At 44.1% G+C, this 21,271-nt stretch overlaps 1 protein-coding gene across 1 annotated transcript in view; it reads left to right on the forward strand.

Moving 5' to 3' along the window:
• The first annotated feature begins 317 nt into the window (after positions 1–317).
• LOC122555409 (ATP-binding cassette sub-family G member 1) overlaps positions 318–21,271 on the forward strand; it is an 80,427-nt gene continuing 59,473 nt past the window's right edge. Inside the window, exons 1-2 of the mRNA XM_043701392.1 lie at positions 318–654; positions 2,625–2,865. Coding sequence (XP_043557327.1) covers positions 2,646–2,865 — 220 coding nt within the window. The 5' untranslated portion in view covers positions 318–654; positions 2,625–2,645. The remainder of the gene's footprint in view (positions 655–2,624; positions 2,866–21,271) is intronic.

Genomic DNA, 21,271 nt, shown 5'->3' on the forward strand with positions numbered 1-21,271 from the left:
TTATAAGTTCACCCCTCAGCCTCCAACACACCAGGGGAAACAGCCTCAATTCATCTTGAGCAATATAAGCATTATGACATGTACTTTTTAATATATAAAATTACAGAAGAAAGGAACAGCCCTGGAAGATATAGGGGGAGAAACAAAGAACAACAAAGAAAATCCAACCAGAATCAAACCTGGGAAGGAGGGAGGGACAGTAATAGGAACATGGAATGAGAGAGATAAAGAGAGAGAGGAGACAAGGAGAAGAGAGGAAGGAGGGGAGAAAAGAAAGGAGGGATTGGAGATGAATAAAAGTTCGGGTTGAGTGGGGAGAGAAAAGGAGGCAGGACAGTAGTTAGGAGGTGGTTTGTCACCGCCCCTTTTGGCTGTGTTCAGAGTGTGTGAGTGTCTTGCAGAGAAAGACAGACAGGAGAGGGATTCAGGCACACATACACACAGCTCCTGCTCTCTCTGGGTACCATTCCCAATCCTCTCCTCCCTGCATCCCAAACGCAGCGCCAGTCACATCTTTCCTGAACAAGGCGAAGCGACCGGTCAGCGGCAGAAAAACAAAACAAAACATCTCGTTTTAAACACCTCAGCTTTTCACTTGATCGCTGATAAAAGATAACAACGGTTTGGCAGAGAATAGTGAACGGTTCCGAGAGGGTAAGTTGTGTTTTTGTGCAACGTGTGCACGAGTGTTGTATTAACTCGTAAAAGACTTAGATTTTTTTTAACCCCCATCAAATAATTGTGTAATATTGACATTGCATGAACCAAAGTATTTGTCGGGAGACAGTCAATTCAAGCGGCGGGATGGTTTGGAAATGTTGCAAATGGCAATTTTCAATGTTTTAATAATGACGCATCCAGAAGGCAGTGGTTGCAATTTAATTCCTGGTCGAAACTGCGGAGTGAAATATTGCTAAAAGTTCCCTACAATGCTGAAGTAGCAAGATTAAAAAAATCCATATTTTAATAAACTCAGGCTGCCAACGAGATGGAGAGAAAGATGATCCCTCTTTATCTCCAGTATGGAAACAGACCTGGAATGGATTTGCAAACATTACCTGTTTATTTAGTCAACCATGATTGCTTGTTTTATTTTTGTTGAGTTGTGTGTTTTGTGTGTGTGCTATTTTTAGCTTTGAAACATGGATGTGGGCTCTGCTGTTTTACCCCACATTTAATGCAGAATAATTGAATGCATTACTGTGTATATTTAAACCTTTTGGGGTGGTTGGTAATTGGATAGCCTGCTCCCTCTGGTATTATGCTGCTGTCTATCATCTCGACTGTTTATATATCTTGTGGAGATTCATCCTGAGCTGCTTTGACCGAGAGTAACCTCGCTCTTGTTTGATTTCTGGTTGAAGGAGAGGATGGTCGTTGCTGCTTTTCTCTCAGCAGGAGGCAGAAGCGAGGAGTTTGTGGTTCGCTGAAAGTGTAAACTCTTAACAGTTTCTTGCACAGTCACATCGTTTCAGACATGTCTCATTACATGCAGAGTAATGTTGCAGGGCTGTGTTTGTTGTTGTCTGTCTGTGTGTTGAACTCCCTTTAAAGAGATTGAGAAAACACACCACAGAAAAGCAAGCCCATTACATAAAGGACACTTCCTCCGGTGCATTTATTACTATTGTTAAATAAACATTTTTTTATAAACATGATTCTAACGTGTGCAATGAATTGCACCAGAGCAATGTTTTGTAGGCGGGACCTTTGAAGGTTTTCTAAAGGACAGGTCGACAGCAGAAGGAGATTGCCTGAGGCAGGTTGTAGATGCTGGAGCATCTGTAGAGTAGGCTACTGCCAGAATAAACTGGGTAGTGACACACCCCTCCCCCAACCCCACCCCCACCCCATCCCAGTCCATTCAACCCACAGAATGGGATGCCATTAGCAGCCAAGGTACCTTTAGGGACGGGGGAATTGGAGGGGTAGAAAGGAGGGGCAATCGCGATTCTTGCCTCCTTGTTCCGGAGTGTGCCTGCTTTCATGTGTCCAGGTGAATTAAGATGTTCCAAGATCCACAAAAGGGATAGGTTGACTGATTACTTACTGGAGCAGTAACCTGGAGCCCTGGAGCAATAAATCGGAGGCACAGGTTCAGATCCCTGGCTGGGGAATGCCAATTCAGGTAATTCAATAAATATGGGATACATTGACCATGAGACTACCTGACTAATGTCCTCTCATTTCCATTGGAAAAGGAAACCACCATCTTTACCTGGTCTGTCCTACATGTGACTCCAGACCCACAGCACTGTGGTTGACTCTTAACTGCCCTTTGAATAACTAGGAATGGGCAATTACTGCTGGCCTAGCCAGCCGCATCCTGTGAATGAATAGAAAAAAAGTCAAAATTCCACTGAGTTAGTAATGCCCATCCAGGAATGAAATAATCTGGTTTCGCCAATGTATGATTCCAGACCCTTGGCAATGTGTTCACTCTTAATTGTCCTTTGAAATGCCTGAACAAATCACTGCCATTGCTAGGTATTAAAGATAGGCACTAAATTCTTGCCAACCTGTGAATAAAGAACAATGAAGTCAATGGAAAATTTATTTTAAAAACATCAATCACATTTTCTGAAGTGTTGACTCTGATCAAGGCTCTTTGCCTGTTGTTACAGAACAGTGTCTGGACAGAACTGATGACGGACCCCAAATCAGTCTGTGTCTCAGTAGATGAAGTGGTCTCAAATGGAATGGCCACCCGACAAGCCCCCATCTTCCAGATGCGTTTAAAGAAAGTGGAGAATGGGGTGACAGAGGCCCACCGTTTCTCATACTTACCACGGCGGCTTGCAGTCACTATTGAGTTCAAAAACCTCTCCTACTCTGTCTCTGAGGGCCCATGGTGGAGGAAGAAGGGTAAGGAAGTACATTGCCTTGAAACATTTAGTGAAAGTTCCATATTGGGTAAACGCTATGCACCAATGGTGATCAAACATTGTTGGTGATACTGAATTAGAATGAGCCTGTACAATTGTAATGCAATGTCTATGTATAGTATTGGTGTGCTTATATATATGGTTTATACATTCATTGCAGTGCTGACTCAAATATGCAGACTGTTACCCAATTTTATGACTGGGTTTGAAGGCACTTGCAATTATCCTGTCACACCCACAGGACTTTCCAAAAAACACCTCACCAAGGTTCATTACTCCTGAGGTCCAGTGATTGCTGTTATGTAGCCACATAGACCGCAAAGCAACATTAAGGAGAATGATGACTAACGTTAACATGGCTTTGATTGCGAAGAACCGGTGCTGGCCAGCAAGCTCGCAACTCTCCGTCAATGAGTAACAAGGGATTATTTGTCTTATGCACACCTCCAAATTAATAGTCAAAAAGAATCACTGGAGCTCGGGAGTGTCAGCTAGATGATGGGCAAGAGGTACCCCTCTTGCATATAAGTTTGGCATTTTTGCTTTGAGGATTGTTGGCTGGCTGCAATGTCCTCTAAAGGGAGGGGGTTAGATCCTGCAAAGATCGACAAGGAATTGCTCAGGTAGTGGGGAGCAAGGGAGAGCCCCTGCCTAAGGGAATGTGGAGACATAGCAAGGGAAAGGCCCCACAGTATCGTGTGGTGCACCTTCTGGCCTACAAAAATAATCAGTTTGACTTTTACTTTTTCTCTGGCCATTTCCTGATTCCGGAGCATCCCGCATGCGGTGTTTAAAATTATAATCAGTATCCGAACAGACGCTAATTTGACTGCAGCAGTAGTCATTATTAAAGGAATCGGCTTTGCTATTTTCTCAGGTACAGTTTGAGTGAAAATATTCTCATCTTCCTGCTCAACCATTTCTCAGTGATTTTAAATCTCTGATTCTGGTTATTGACCCACTCACCAAAAAGAATAAGTTTCCTCTAATTACGCTATCAAAACCTCACCTCATCCTGACAACCTGCACTACGTGACCTTCTATGTGGAATAACTTTTCCAAAGCTATAACAGATATAGCTGATCCTTAGTAACCCTTGTTTTGACACTTACTAAACACTTTACATCTTTCTTGAACCACTTTTATTCATGGGATAAGGGCATTACTGTCCAGACCAACATTTATTGCCCATCCCTAATTGCTCAGAGGACAGTTCAGGTTCAACCACTTTGCTATGGGTCTAGAGCAACATAATGGCAGATCCCCTTTGCTAAAGGACATTAGTGAACAAAATGGACTTTTCTGAATCAATTGGTTACATGGTCACCATTGGGCTAGCTTTCTATTCTAGATTTGCACTGAATTCAAATCTCAGTACCTACCATGGTATGACTTGAACCCCTTTCCTCAGAACATTAACATAGGCGTCCTGGATACGAGCCCAGCACAACACCACACCTGACCAGTAATTTACAATGTTCTAAACTGACATCTTTAGTTTTATGAAACATATAACTGCAGATGCTGGAGCAAACTGTGACAGAAATTGTTGGAGAAACTCAGCCGGTCTGGCAGCATCACTAGAGAGAAAGCAAATTAATGTTTCACATTCAGTGACCCTTCTAGAGAAGGGCTGACTCTGGTTTCTTTCCACAGATGCTGCCAGATCTACTGAGTTGAGCAATTTCTATTGGTGTGTTTTTTTCTTTACGTTTATGCATAATTGCTCGATTTGTCAGGAAAATGAACCAATATGTTTTGTTTTTTTTTGAAACACACTATCAATCTGCTGTACCACCTTTAAGGATTTGTGTGAAAATCCTTTTCCCTACGACGAAACAATTGTGCTTGACCCCCTGAGGTTTTATTTGTATTTACAGCTATTTATGATGTATTTTTTAAAAAAAGAACCTGCGAAAAAAAAAGCGTCTTCTAAAATACAGGGAGAATTCGAGTCAGAACCAGGTGCAATGCACCATAATGTAACACAGCAGCTTCAGTCTCTGGTTACTGTTGGTCATTGTCTGATAGTAACCTCCAGCTGAAGCCTGGCAAGCACTCAGGAGCTGATTGGTTCTCGCTGCGTTGTTGCCGGGGGGGAAAGAATAGCAAGAATGTGTATTGAGAGGGATGCCATTTCCTAAATAAACGATAGCGTAGATTTGTGAGCTGATGTTTTCTTTTTATTTCTTGTAAGCGAAAGGAATAAGATTAAGCAAGGCAGTGAAAAAAAAACACTAGTCTATTGTGATGGACTCATAATCGCAAGGTAAAGGGAAACATAGCTCTATGCTACTCTCTCCCCACCCCCACCTTCCTCTAGCTTATCTCTCCGCGCTTCAGGCTCTCTGCCTTTATTCCTGATGAAGGGCTTTTGCCCGAAACGTCGATTTTACTGCCCCTTGGATGCTGCCTGATCTGCTGTGCTCTTCCAGCACCACTAATCCAGAATCTGGTTTCCACATCTGCAGTCATTGTTTTTACCATATTGCTGTATAGCAAGAGGGAGAGAGAGGGATAAACAGAGAGAGACGTAGAGGGAGACAGACACTGAGACACAGAAACAGACAGAAAGACACAAAGAGAGACAGAGAGAGAGAGACATGGAGAGAGACACAGAGAGACAGATAGAGGCAGAGAGACAGAGAAACGCAGGGACAGACAGAGAGACAGAGGGAGAGAGAGAGACAGGGAGAGAGACACAGAGAGACTGGTAGAGGCAGAGAGACAGAGAGATACAGGGACAGACAGAGAGACAGAGAGAGAGACACACACACACACAGAGCCAGGGAGAGAGACAGAGGGGGAGAGAGAGAGAGAGAAGAGGGAGAGAGAAAGACAGAGAGACAGAGAGAGAGAGAGAGAGATGGGGAGAGCCTGGGAGAGAGAGACAGAGGCAGAGAAAGAGAGAGAGACAGAGAAACAGAGAGACAGAGAGTGTGAGCAACATGCTATGTTTGGCTTTCAGAATCAGTGGGACTCGGTACCTGTCAAAGGTAGCAGCAGCTCCATATTCAGAACAGTGACTGAAGTCAGGCACATCGTCGGTTCATTTTAGCTCACTATTGTGCTCAGCTTTTCACTTGACTACATTATTTCTGCCAGGGTGAATGGTAGTCTGAATAAATTCTGGCAGGATGAAGAATGTCACAAAGTTATTGTTGCACTCCTACCTTAATGTTGACTTCCTCAATTTTGGACTATATATTTTATATTGTTATTAAATTCCCACTTCATGTACAGAGTCCATCTTTGAATCGCTAATGATTGATTCACTTTGGTTGTAAGGAAAGTCTGACATCGAATTTTGATTCAACATTCTAATTGTTCCAAAAACAGCACCTGTCATTGTTGCGTCATTTCATACTGTTAGAAGAAGAGAAATGGAACAGTCTCACTGAATCTTCCCAAAGTTATTCTGCTTCCAGCTTTTTTTGGAACCAAATGAATATTTGATTGTCAGAGATAAAAAGACAGATAAAAAGATGCATATGTCATGATACTGATTTCACTTTACTTCATTGATACCTTTTAGATCTGCACTTCATTTCTCTGGAACTTTTTTCTCATTTTATCCCAAGCGTCCTCTGCGGACTCCTTATTATGTCCCAGGACCCCTTTAGTTTGCTGGACTTTGCACTTCTTTATTTTTCCAATTTTCTTCCTAAGAATTTGCTCTTAAAAATCTGTACCCAGGTGCCTTTGTACCCAAGATGATGCTGTAATGTGAGAACTTGTAAACTTTTCATTGAACTCATTTGAGTCCAATGACAATAAAGCACATTCAATTCAATTCAATTTCTTACCCAAGTAGCCATTCTTTAGACATGAAGTGAGATAGTGAATGCTGGGAAGAGAGGGTGGAGAGGGCAGGTACAAAGGAAACATCAGAGTCAAGCATGATCCTATCCTCCTGCACACATGCCTACTTGCCACGCCATACACGTATTGTTCCCATGTGAGTGTGGAGAAAGTGAGGACTGCAGATGCTGGAGAGTCAGAGTCGAAAAGTGTGGTGCTGGAAAATCACAGCAGGTCAGGCAGCATCCAAGGAGCAGGAGAATTGACATTTCGGGCATAAGCCGTTCATCAGGAATATGCAAACCTGACCTCACTCATGCTTACAGACATCACCAGAGATAATCACCAACACACCTTTTCTTGCGGTATATGAAACTATCAATCTGTGAAACATTTGCTATTGAGCTTGGTCAAAGATTAATAGTCAGGTGGTCAAAAGTTTGAGAAAGTGAGGATTGTTTGGTCAAAGAGATAGGTTTAAGGAGCACCTTAAAGCGGGAAGGGGAAATGGAGGGTTGGAGAGGTTTAGGGAAGGGATTCTTGTGCGTATGGCTCCGGCAGTGGCAAGTTACAACCACCAATGGTCACATTGGAGGAGTGCAGGGATGTCAAAGGCTAGAGAAGGTGACAGACATGGGGAGGAGTGAGGGCACGGAGTCATTGAAAACCGGAGTTAGAATTTTTTAAATTCAAGGAATATGAAACAAAAACAATAAATGATGAAGGTGAACCACATCTCAGTTGTGACCTAATTGAACAACAGTAAATGACCTACTCCTGGTCTGATATCTTTCAGAATTCTTCATGAAGTTCCTGTATCCCAAAAGCAAACATGGGTGCACACAGTACAGGTGGAAATTAAGAGGGTATATGGCCGATGTAACATACACTAAACCATGTTTCCTGTGACTTTTAAGCCATTGTAATCTGGGAGATTCCTGATGTTCTTCCTTTGCATAGAGAATGAAAATATATATTTTACTGCTCTGTCACTTAGTTATTAGAACAGATTGTGACAACCATATCCTTTAATTTTAGATAGAAAATAAAGTATACCCCTTTGTTCAGAACCTTTAAATTATAACCTTTAAAAGCCAGCAGACAAGACTCAGTTTCTTAATTTTCAAATTAAAATCTAGGACTTTATTTCACAGACGAAACGATCAAATTAAATTTGCTTTATAGTGCAGGTCATAATATTCTGAAAGAAAACCACAAAATTTGTGGAAATCTGAAATTGAAAACTAGACATTTCGAATGTGGTAACTCTTTCTTGAGAATGGCAATGATAATTGAATCCCTGAGTAGGGATAAATACAGGAAGTTGGCATAAAAATACAGATGGGAGGAGAAAGTGAGGTCTGCAGATGCTGGAGATCAGAGCTGAAAATGTGTTGCTGGAAAAGCGCAGCAGGTCAGGCAGCATCCAGGGAACAGGAGAATCGACGTTTCGGGCATAAGCCCTTCTTCAGGGCTTATGCCCGAAGAAGGGCTTATGCCGAAACGTCGATTCTCCTGTTCCCTGGATGCTGCCTGACCTGCTGTGCTGTTCCAGCAACACATTTTCAGCATAGAAATACAGATGGGAGAGATGTAGGGTCTTGGCTTCAGGTGACATGGTGGCTCAGTGGTTAGTACTGCTGCCTCATAGTACCAGGGGTCTGGTTCAATTCCAGTCCTTGGGCAACTGCCTGTGCTTGTATAGTTCCCTCTGTATCTGTATGGGTTTCCTTCAGGTGCTGCAGTTTTCTCCCTGATTCCAAAAGATGTGTAGATTAGATAGATTAGCCACGGGAAATACAAGGTTACAGGGACAGGATAGGGTGGTAAGCCTGGTTGTGATGCTCTTCAGAGGATCTGTGTGGAGTTGATCATCCAATTGGCCTTCTTCCACACTGTAGGGAGACCCAAGAGATTGTGAACGGGATATGTTTATTTGGGCTGTGTGCTTTCCAAAGTTCCTGTCTCAGCACCATGCATGTTAGGTTCCTCTCTTTAACTTTTCAACCATGAGCCAGTGAGGTTGGACTCTGTCACGAAACGTGTAGATAGACCAGAGCGAGCGATCTCACTCTCACCTTGGAATCCCTTATGGAGAATCAACGTTCTTCTTGCCAGAAACAAAAACAGAAATTTCTGGAAGAACTCAGCAGGTCTGGCAGCATCTGTAGAGAAAGCAGAGTTAACATTTCAGGTCGAGTGACCCTTCTTCAGAACAGCCTTTCACCAGGTCTGGTGAAAATCCAGGAGCAGGTACACTCCCTCAACCAGCTGCAATTGTGGCAGATTGAGGGACTGCACTGGGTGTTGACAACACTTAGCTGACGCATTATGATCTAAACAGAGGGTGCATTTACCCATTATAGAGGCTGGGGAGTCAGTCCTCAAAGTTGATGGAGTCAACAGGAGACCCTATAGAAGAGTAGCCTATACAGACTGCCATTTTGATGAGCTGGAGAGAGAAAGAGAGAGAGAGAGACAGACAGAAAGAATCTGACCCTCTCTCCCAGCACTGTTTGAAGTGAAACTGAAGAAAAGAAGTGGTTACTACTGTTGGACTCCCATAGTAGTGCTGGAAAGAAGTGGTGACCACTGCTGGACTCCCATAGCAGTGCTGGAAAGAAGTGGTGACCACTGCTGGACTCCCACAGCAGTGCTGGAAAGAAGTGGTTACCACTGCTGGACTCCCATAGCAGTGCTGGAAAGAAGTGGTTATCACTGCTGGACTCCCATAGCAGTGCTGGAAAGAAGTGGTGACCACTGCTGGACTCCCATAGCAGTGCTGGAAAGAAGTGGCGACCATTGCTGGACTCCCACAGCAGTGCTGGAAAGAAGTGGTTACCACTGCTGGACTCCCATAGCAGTGCTGGAAAGAAGTGGTTACCACTGCTGGACTCCCATAGCAGTGCTGGAAAGAAGTGGTTATCATTGCTGGACTCCCATAGCAGTGCTGGAAAGCAGTCAAGGCCAGATAGCTAAAGCAGTTGCATGCCCATCCTCAGTCTGATCCAGGGCCATTGCCACCCTCTTAAGCCTGGCCTGCAACTTGGGGGAACGTATCTGGGCACTGACTGTGCCCCTCTTGCTGGTGAGTGATGGGGGACTGAGGAGGCCTCCTGGAATTTTCCAACGTCTTATCAGTAGCCTGAATTGACATCTTCATCAAGTTAACAAGCCACCCTGCCATTTTTTGGGTGTTGGGCGTGGGCTAAATGTTATTGGGGGGGGGGGGGGGAGGGTATCAGTATTCCATGCCCAATATTGTTTCCAGAAAAATATTAAAGATCACACAACACCAGGTTATAGTCCAATAGGTTTATTTGGAAGTACAAGCTTTCGGAGCCCTTAAGACAGAATTTATAGCAAATGATTACAGTGTTATGCAGCTGAAATGATATATTGAACAAACCTAGATTGATGAAAGACTTAACAACAATCTAGGTTTATTCAATATATCATTTCAGTTGCATACACTGTAATCTTTTGCTATAAATTCTGTATCTTACGGTCCTGCTCCACAGCCACCTGATGAAGGAGCAGCAATCCGAAAGCTAGTGCTTCCAAATAAACCTGTTGGACTATAACCTGATGCTGTGTGATTTTTAACTTTGTCCACCCCAGTCCAACACCAGCTCCTCCACATCTAGAAAAACAGACAGCTTGAATTCCACATGGCAGGCAGAGTCAAGGATTTGACTCCAGCTTACCCCTATATTGACCTGTAATTATAGCCCTGGGAGTTAAAGTTCAAGCTTGAGTGTCTGGGATACTTGCCTTGAAGTTGCTGTCTGTGGGTGTCCAACTCTTATGGCTTCTCAAACACCATGGCCACCTTAGAGACCTTAGCAATATTCACACTCAGTTGGCCTGCACTCCTGTATAATAAAGCAAACCTTCATTTGAACTGTGCTAAGTCTAATCATTATTAAAACCATAGCATTGCAAATGAGAGGGATTGGTAAAATGGGATGTTAGCTTTCTGTGTGTGATGGGTGTCTGCACATAGTGCTGTAAAGCATCTGTCTTCACTTTCTCCCAGAGTCGGGGCTCCTGAGATGTCAGCCTATTCATTATCCCTTACCTCTTCCCATTCTGTACTAGCGAGTATTGTCGCCATAGTTTGTTATAAATGACCCTGAGCTCAGAGATGACATGGCAGCCGGCAGACAGACAAGCACGCTCTGTTAACATATCTACAGCTATTCCGCTCTTCAAGTCTGTTCCACTGTTCTGTTAGATCATGACCTGTCCTTTTAGAGCCTCCATTTCACCATATCCCTTCAACTCTTACTGAACCAAGGATTGATCAACCGTGTTCTTGGAAGCCCCAGTGAACGCCACACCCTCCTTTCAAAATTCACTGCTCTGTGACGGAGTGATTTACTGATTTCTCTTGGTCTGGACATGGAGAGGGTACTTCTCGATATCCCTCTTAAATTGTTTGACTCTAATATTTTTTCTCCTTGTTTTTGATCCCCCCCTCCTACAGTGGAAGAACTTTTCAGTTGGCTGGATGGCTGGTTTGATGCAGAGTGATGCCAACAGCTCAGGTTCAATCCCTGCAACAGCTGAGGTTATCATGAAGGACTATCCTTCTCAGCCTCTCACCTTGCCTGAGGTCTGGTGACCCTCAAGTTAAATTACCACCAGTTGTCTCTCTCTAATGAGAGAGTGGCCCTCTGGGACTATGGCAACTGAACCTCTTACTTTCTGTATTCACTCTAGCATTATCAACACAGAAACGTAGGAAATAGCCGCAAGAATAGGTCATTTGGCCCTTACAGCCTGTACCAACATTCGGTATGAACATGACTGATCATGCAATCTCAGGAGCGCACTCTCAATTTCTCTATGTATTCCTTAATCCCTTTAGCCACAGGGGCCACATCCAGCTCCCTCTTGAATATATCTAATGAATTGTTCCCAACAGCTTTCTTTGGTGGAGAATTTCACAGGTATACAACTCTCTGGGTGAAGAAATTCTTCCTTATCTCAGTCCTGAATGGCTTTGCCCTTATTCTTAGACTGCATTAGGAGAGGTTGGTACATGCAGAGCCTAAGCGCATCATTTCCCTTTGATTCTGGAAGCCAAGCGGAAAGGCACAAAGGTGCGGGCGCATCGTTAACAGTCGTGCTCCCGCAATGCCCAGGGCTTGCCCTGAAGGCTATTCTTTCTTCCTACCTTTGACCAACTTTGGTGAGATTACAGCCAATCTCGTCTCATTCATTTCCTGATGCTCAGCACTGGCAGTTAGCAGTGGAGATCAACCAAGGTCTCTTATTGCCATATCAATATGTTAAGTGCCTCAATAAACCTTGGGGTGTTGGCGAGCCACCACCCTAGCCTTGCCCCATGGATTATAGGTCTGGTGTGGTCAGAGCTGTGGAGGGTGTGGGATGGATGGGAAAATGGTGGGTTAGCCATCTGAACTATTTACTTGTCCCCTCACTGTAAGCATATTTGCCTGGGCCAGTGTGGGCAAGCTGGGTGCTATAAAATTCCCTCCTGAATTACATGACAGAAACAGGCCATTTGACGCTATCATTTAATTCCGATATTTATCCGCCACACGAGCACTGCCCCAATCCCAAGTACCCACCTAGTTCCTGTGTTCCTTTATTCTTCTTCACATATTTGTATGACCTGTTACATCATATTGTCCTGGCCTTTGTTTTAATCTGTGCCTCTGCTATTGCTATTCTCGTAGCCTTACCACTTTATCTCTAAGCCACTTACGTTTAATTTTGTACCTGTACATCCCCTTGCTCCTTAGTCTTGGAAATAATAGCCAGAAGCAGGATTTGAATGAGGTTGTGGTGCTGTGCAGGGAAGGTTTCAAACTCTCTAACCTTAGCAATGGGAAGCCCGGGAGGGGTTTATTTAATATGTCAACCTCAAAAGACAGCTGTTCTGAACAGAGATAAGGCTGTGGGTAAATGTATCAGAGATTAGCTCGTCATTAGCTCCTCAGTGGCATGGAGAATAGGAATCTCTCTGGCAGGCTCTCATGTGATACAAAAGTATGTTAAAGAAGGGGTTGGAAGTGGTGATAATGATTTCCAATCTTCCTTTTGGGGCACTTCAATCATCACTGACCCAACAGACTTCCAGATCCCCTTTGTGTTGGTTTCAAAGTCACATTGAGGTTTCAGCTCAGCTCACAAGTAAAAATTGGAGTTGGGATGTTGAAGGGCGTGTCCGGGGGGTAGTGAGAGTGACGTTGGTTAATGATGAAGATGCCATTCCACCCTGAACTGCAACATTTCAAGACAAACTCATTTTGTAAACATAGTCTAAACTAATAAAACTGTTAGTGCCACAAGGAGTGTTTAGAATAGAAATGCAATTACTCACGAGACAGCCATCTTATCGCCAGTTCAAGAAAGACATACTATAAGCAACTCTGTTTTCCTGTGAGCACCTGACATGGTATCAGAATGAGATGTGATTGATTCCTGAAGAGCTATTTAGGAGCACAGCTACTAAAGGTGATATGCAGGAATGTTCATAGCCTCCAAAATCTGCTAAAAAACACAGGAAATTGCACAAAATGAACAAAGAAGCAGAACATTGAGTAAGCTCTTTTTAATGAGATCATCCATGAGTGAGAAATATGGCTGCAAATTTTATTCTCCTAACTCTAGTCAAAATGACAGAAGATGTGAAGCAGAGCTAGCAACATTTCCATTCATAAAGACAAAATTATGATCATATGAGAGATTTAACAGCAAATCAGGACAGCTATGAGTAGCAACACTATTATCACTATGGTATGGGGGTAGCTGGGGGTGTTTGGGATAGACTGTTACAAATGGTATTCCAACCTAAATCTCCCAAGGGCAAACAAAATGGAAAGCAGAACTTTTGAAACCCCTGAAGGCATATTTTGATCCCAAAAGGAGCATAGCTTTTGAATGCTGCGTGTTCAACAATAGGGTTCCAAGGTAAGAAAGAGGCCATTGAGAACTGTGTAGCACAAGTGCTGAACCCTGTGAATTTGTTCAACTAGACGATGACCTAATTAAGGACAGGATTGCATTTGGGATAGGAAATCCTGCAGTGTGAGCACGTCTACTCAAAGAGGAGAAATTTATTCTCAGGAGAATGATCAATGTGTGCAGAAGCATTGAGAAGCATTTAAATCATCAGCTACAGTATATTCACAGCAAAGCAACCAGGCTGATAGCCATTCCAGGCCAAAAGGGCAGAACTATCAGAGACGAACGATAGGATGCAAATACTGTGGAGGATATTTCCCAAAGAATCAAAGGGGACAAATTGTTTGTGAATGTCAGAATGATGAGTGTAAAATTAGAATAATAATGAAGTGTTACAGACACTGTATTGTCACGTAACATCACAACTTTCACAGCCCTCTGCAAAATGGATCGAAATCCAAATATGAAGCCCTCAAGAATAAGGTTGAGGCCACATGACAGCTCAATACTCATGCCAAGAGGACAGATTACTCTGAAAGTCCATTGCAAATGACAAACATTTGAAGCTCTGGAGTTCCAAATCATAAATGACACACAAAAACCATTCATTTCAGCTGGGACTCATCTAAAGTTGGGACTGGGAACCTTGATGTTCCAAAATAAACTTGGCGTGTATCTCAGCACAGTAACTACTGACTGCAAAGCAGATCCTGGAGGAGAAAAATTATATGTTTGCAGCTTTAGGATGGCTTCCTGGACAGTATCATCTTGATGTACAGATCATTCTGCTGTAACGTGCGGTTTGTCAGCACGAATTGGTTATAACACAATTGATTAAATGTGGACTGTGTTTGAATAACATGAACTTTTGACTGAACGGGTATAACAATTTTTTATAGTGCCACTTTCTGTAACAGTTTTCCAGAGCAGAATTTTCTATAGTGCAAGCTTGCAAGGGAACATAGCTGTCGTGTTATTGCAGAATGATTTGTAAATGAAAATGTGAGAACAAATTTCCAACTCCCTCAAAGCCCATCTGAAAAAAAAGATAGACGAGCTGGAAAAAAGTGGAGTAATCAAAAAAGTGACAACTCCTACAGAATGGATCAGCAGCACAGTAGAAATGAAATAACGGGGGAAACCGAGATTATGCAATGGTGCACAGGATATAAATAAAGCCCTGAAGAGTTCGCATTATCCCATTCCAACTATTAAAGGATTTTTTTTACACAACTTGCAAAGGAAAATTGGGTGGCATTGTGGCTCAGTGGTTAGCACTGCTGTCTCACAGCACCAGGGGCCTGGGTTCGATCCCTGCCTTGGACGACTCTCTGTGTGGAGTTTGCACATTCGCCCTGTGTCTGCGTGGGTTTCCTCTGGGTGCTCTGGTTTCCTCCCACAATCTAAAAAATGTGCAAGCTGAGTGAATTGGCCATGCTAAATTGCCAAGTCAGGGGGAAACATAAGAGTGGGGGAATGGGTCTGGGTGGGTTACTGTTTGAAGGGTCAGTGTGGACTTGTTGGGCCAAAGGGCCTGGTTCCATACTGTAGGGAGTCTAATCTAAAAAGCAATCTTAACTACTTTAGATTTGAAGGATGGTTGCTGGCAAATAATTGTTTTGGAAGCAGCAGCTTTCTAACTGCATTTTGGATGTAGTTCAAGAAATCCTCATGTCTGTGCGTGCAGCTTAGCATTTCCACAGCTTCAGAGGAGTATCAACAAACAATGTGCAAAAGTAATCTTTACAGAGGTGAAGCTATCGTGGATGATCAGGTAGTTTAAGGGTGTGGAGCTGACTGTGAACAAAATATAGTGTGACTGCTCAAAACAGCTTGCCAGATGAACCTGAAGCTGAACAAAAAATAAGACATTGAAAGATGTCCAAAGTACATAGGCTATTTACTGACAGCAAAAGGTTTTTGCCCAGATTTCAACAAGGTGAGAACTGTAGCAATGACTCCGTGACTAACAGAGGTGAAAGCAGTGTCACATTTTGTTGGATTTGCTAACTATCTAGAAGCAGTCTTGGCCATTTTGTTGTAGGAGTGTATACTGTTACTCTAATGCACAGCCAAGGAGATGCAGCAGTATTGAGACGCAGAACAAGAAGCAACATGTCTTAAAATCATTAATTAAAACCTTCTCATGGCAATGATAGAGCTGGAAGTAAAGCTGATGAAAAGGCTGAAGTCGCCCTACAGTGTGATGCCAGTGAGGTAGGACGTGGAGCAACATGAATACAGCAAGGATAACTGGCTGTATCTGCATCCAAGACGTTAACACAATCATAACAAGGTGGTGTGTTGAAGTGGCAGGCAACCGAAAGCTCAGGGTCATTTTTGCAGGCGGACCGTAGGTGCCCTGCAAAGCGATCACCCAGTTTGCGCTTCATTTCCCCAACATGGAGGAGACCACATTGTGAGCAGCAAGTACAATTCACCTACATGGAGTGAAGTGCAGGTAAAGCACTGCTTCACTTGGAAGTGAGCAGGTAGGAAGGATTAGTTGGACGAGTTGGGTGGGGATGTGGGGATGTGCAAAGCCAATTAGGGTTGATGGGGAGAGCTATCAGCGAGATGGGGGCTCACCAAACCAGTGAGGCTGGGCCTGTTTGGGGAGCGAACATCGTTGCCTTTTATTATTCCGTAAACAGCAACTGGCAGGTGTGGGTGTGTGTTACTAGTGTGTGGTCTCCTCTGGCTGGGTACCTCCTGGCACTGCCCCGTCCCTCTGGAGTCAGGTCAATGTCCCTCATCCTCCTCTAGCCTTCCTGTTGGTGAGCACCATTGTCTGTGGTGATGGTGTGTAGGTCTGTGCTCACATCCAGGTGATCGTGAGACTACTGGACTTGGATCTCCATGACAACTGCCAGCCTGTCCAATGAGACAGCTGGAAGCTCACATGCCGGAGGCCACAAAGTCCCAAGCACATTGCTGCAGTCCTGTAGACTTTGTATCGCTTGCCCTGTACCATGGACAAACCTACCTACTGCTCATGTGTCTGTTTATACATTTGTATTCTGTCCCTAATCGCCAACATCATGGGAAGCTCTCCTGCTTGGGGCTTAGTCTCCTGCCATCCTCTGTCAGCAATCTGGGGCATCTCTCCAATGACCAGCCGCTGAGATGTGCCAACTTACAATGAGGTGTTCTGACTGTAAAGTAGATTATATAGCCATCGAGATGTCACCTGTGCTGATGGAGAGGTAGGAGGCAACTTTGCCAGTTCTCCCCTGAGGCTGTATTACTGAGGTGTCACTTTCTCGGAGAGCTGGAGAAGGGCATGTCTAGGGCAAACAGGAAGACAGCTAACAATCCGCATACATGAACATCAACTAGCCACGAAACGACACGACCAGCTATCCTTAGTAGCCACACACGCAGACAACAAGCAACATGAATTCGACTGGGACAACACTACTGTCATAGGGTAAGCCAGACAGAGAACAGCCAGGGAATTCCTAGAGGCATGGCATTCATCCACAAACTCCATCAACAAACACATCGACCTGGACCCAATATACCAACCACTACAGCGGACAGCTGAAACTGACAACCGGAAGCGGCAGGGACAGACCACTATAAACACCGGAGGAAACATCAAAGAAGCGCTTCGCAGGAGGCTCCCAAGCACTGATGATGTCGCCTAGCCAGGGGACGAAATGTTTGCAACAAAAACTTACAGCTCGGCGAACAGAACCACAACAAAGGGCATGTCTACTGACTGACCACGTACAGAAGACAAAGGAGAGAAAATACTATGACCTGGGGGTAGAAGTTGTTGCATGTTACTTATTTGCGGGGACATTGGGGTTTCTGCATTGTTACAGGACCAGTCCTAGTGTTTGTTTGCCAGTTATGTAGTAGTTCAGTAGAAGGATAATGTATGCTAACCCTGTTAAACTATCTGAAATACAGCTTTAATTGCCATCTGTTCGACCCTGGCTCTAAACCATGTCATGCAGCCAAGTTGCTAGGCAGAGTGTGAAATCTGATTAATTAAATCTACAGAAGCAATTCAGACCAGTTGCAGGCCCCACAACACAATAAGCTTAGAAGTGGCACGTGGGGGTCACAGAATGAATATATAAAGCATCAACAGTGACCCGAAGCAGCTGGGGAAACAAAATGTAAAGGTCATTCAGCCTATTTTGTGTTTGTGAAATGCGCATTGTTTACAATCAAGAGGCAGACTGATAACAGGCTCAGGAAGCTCAGATACCTCAGAGGGATGACGTATTTACTTCACTCCTGCTTTCTTCAAGTGATATGCTCATTCTTGGTCAATGCCATTGTGTAACTGATCCTGATTGACTAGCAGTTCCCACTGCCTGGCCTGAGTTAGTCGTTTTTAACTGAATGGTTGGCCACAGTATCTAAACAGATCAGTTTAAGATTCCTCCTCCTGATCCCTGCTTCCAACTGGAAAAAGATGCACAAATGAACATAGGTTCTGAGTGGACCTAGACTGGCGTTCAATACCCCCTCAAAGGGTTGGATAGTGTGCTGGCTGGGCTTCTAGCTGAAGAAAGATTACTCAGTCAGATACTGGAGGGAGACCATTTCTTGGGCAGTGAGCAGAGGCAGAGGTGAAAGGGGAGTGAACCACTGTCCTTACAAAAATACATCTTTTCACCATTGCTAATTGAAGACTTAATGTTTATATAGTGCCTCCTGCAATCTCAGGACTCACAAAATGTTTTCCAGCAAATGAAATACTTTTGAAATGTAGTCACCGAGGTAATGCTATAAGCCTGTCATTCAGATGAGACATTACCTGAAACTTTATCTTTTCTTTTACAAAGGGTCCAACTTTGGAAAAGAGCATCAGAGGTTTTTTGGTATCTTGGACAAAATTCCTCATTCAATATTCCTCAAAACCCAGATAATCTGGTCATAACCATTGTGCTATCTGTTGGAGCTTGCTGTTTGCAAATTGGCTGTTCTTTCCCATATTGAACAGTGACAATTGTAATATTCTATAGTCTACTGTCTGAAACATCACTGATTAGCAATACTGACAGCTCCATTTACAAGTAATAGAAGTTGGAACATACATAGGAAAGGTTCAGGGGGATATGGACCAATTACAGGCAAATGGGACTAGTTCCGTTGAGGAAACCTGGTCAGTATGGATGAGTTGTGCCAGAGGGTCCGCTTTCCTGCTGTATGACTCTATGACTATGACTCTGATAACACATGAGAACAGAGTAATCCATTGTTATAAATCACTTTGAGTTGGGGTTGTGAAAGTTCCTATATAAATACAGCTTCTTCTTTTCTCAAGGAACTGATTACATTAGCCAGTATTTTTTGGTGGCCATTTTGAAATCGCAGACATTCAGAGCACTGAAAGTTCTGATATCCAGTGATAGCCAGTGCTCTGATGTCCAAATCATAGGCTGAATTCTCAGTGAATAAAATTAGAACAGCATCATGCTATCTTTTTCCATTGGCTAAAAGGACAATAACGCATTTGAGTGCCTTTTCAAGAAAGACCTGCCTTGCTACCACTGCAACTATCACTTTCTCAACTGTAGTTTAAGCCTCTGCTCATCTCCATTAATTGATATGCACTCTGATCTGAAATTAGGAACATTATTTTCTGTCACGTTCAGAACATATCTTTTTAGATTAGACTACTTACAGTGTGGAAGCAGGCCCTTCAGCCCAACAAGTCCACACCGACCTGCCGAAGCACATCCCACCCAGACCCATTCCCCTAACACTACGGGCAATTTAGCACTGCCAATTCACCTAACCTGCTCATCTTTAGGACTGTAGGAGGAAACTGGAGCACCCCCACGCAGACACGGGGAGAACATGCAAACTCCACACAGACAGTTGCCTGAGATGGGAATTGAACCTGGGTCTCTGGCGCTGTGAGGCAGCAGTGCTAACCACTGTGCCGCCGTTCTGACAGGTGCAGCCTGTAGTCAGGGTTGAACACACCAATGTAACCTGAAGACACATGAGGTAGCATAGGTGGTGGGTGGGCTGAAGGCCCTGCACTGGGACTCTACTTGAGCTTTCATGCCCTGCAGTGATAAAACACACGGATTGCAGATCCAGTTTTGAAATTTCTGCTTCACTGAACACATGGTATTTCTGCCAGTAACAAGGCGGCATATTTTCACTCTTGCATGCTGACTAAATTAATGGGCGTTGTTTTAAAAAACCTACATTTGAAGCGACCCACAGGTGTTATTACACACCTTTGGGACGGGCGGGACTTGAATCCAAGCCTCCTGGCTCAGAGATTGGGACATTACCACAAGATCCGTAAACAAATGAGCATTGAGAATGATCCAGGGTTTATGCAGCTCACGCGCAGGTGTCAATAGAAGAGCGACTGTGAAAGTAACATCTCTGCAGAGAGGTGAGGTTCATTTTAAATATCCGCGTTATGGGCTGACAATGCTACTTTACCTTGTTTACTTTGAACATGTGAAGAAGGCAGGGGATGATGTGTGCAGGGAAATGGGGTCAACGTTGATGAGTATTTCAGTTTGGGCCAAAGGGCCTGTCTCCCTGCTACAGGATTCTATGACTCTCTGACTGTATGTGCATTGGTCTGTCCTTGTCATCTCAATCTTTCAGCGCTGCCCCACATTGGCTCACCAGCTGTGATTGTTCCCAGTGCCCCACTTCTCTCATGTATCCTGTCATTGAAGCATTTGGGGTGGGACCCTGAAGTGGTCTGACCCTCCCCGTTGCCCTGCTGATGTTTGTTGTCTTTCCTGATGGAATCCAACAGGAGTTAGGGTTGGGCGAGATTGCTCGAAGGTGTTGATTCCTCGCTGGGACAGCATGATGGTCTTGCCCCATGAGAGAGTCTTGACCACAGGAGATCAGCTGTTTGTCGAGTGGGGGTAGTGTCATGGCACAACTGAATCTTCACCCCCTGCACACATCTACACATCTACCCACCAAGACAGAAGGGAGCTGAGCTCCATTTGATTCCTGAGGTGACTATTTTCTGCATCCTCATTGTTGCCCACAGCCACAATCGCATAACCAACACAAACAGGAGGATCAATTCTGGAACTTTCTTGAATGATATGAGGTGAAACATACAGTTAACACCGAATGTTTTACTGAGTCCTTCCTTTCTACCATACAGCATGGGGAAGCTAGAATTCAGCCTGTGCTGAAAAGAACCAGGTCAATGAACTGCAGTGAACCTGAGTCTCCCTGACTGAGGCCTGTAGGGATTAAAGGAACTATGGATTAATTGAATTTTTCAGTATAATCTCTAGCTGACAGTGTAAATGGCTGAGCATCACTGACTGCGCAAATTTAGGGCATTTTTATTTTCCCACAAGGCTGCCAAGATTGTGCTACCTCGTGCTCCCACGAGGAGGTTGAACAGTTCATCCACTTTACTAACACCTTTCACCCCGACCTCACATTTACCTGGACCGACTCAGGCTCCTCCCTCCCCTTCCTAGACTTCTCCATTTCTATCTCGGACGACCGACTCAACACCAACATTTACTATAAACCGACCGACTCCCACAGCTACCTAGACTACACCTCCTCCCACCCTGCCCCCTCTAAAAACGCCATCCCATATTCCCAATTCCTTCGCCTCTGCCGCATCTGCTCCCAGGAGGACCAATTGCAATACCGAACAACCCAGATGG

Source organism: Chiloscyllium plagiosum, chromosome 12 (assembly GCF_004010195.1).
Source record: "Chiloscyllium plagiosum isolate BGI_BamShark_2017 chromosome 12, ASM401019v2, whole genome shotgun sequence".
NCBI classification, from domain to species: domain Eukaryota; kingdom Metazoa; phylum Chordata; class Chondrichthyes; order Orectolobiformes; family Hemiscylliidae; genus Chiloscyllium; species Chiloscyllium plagiosum.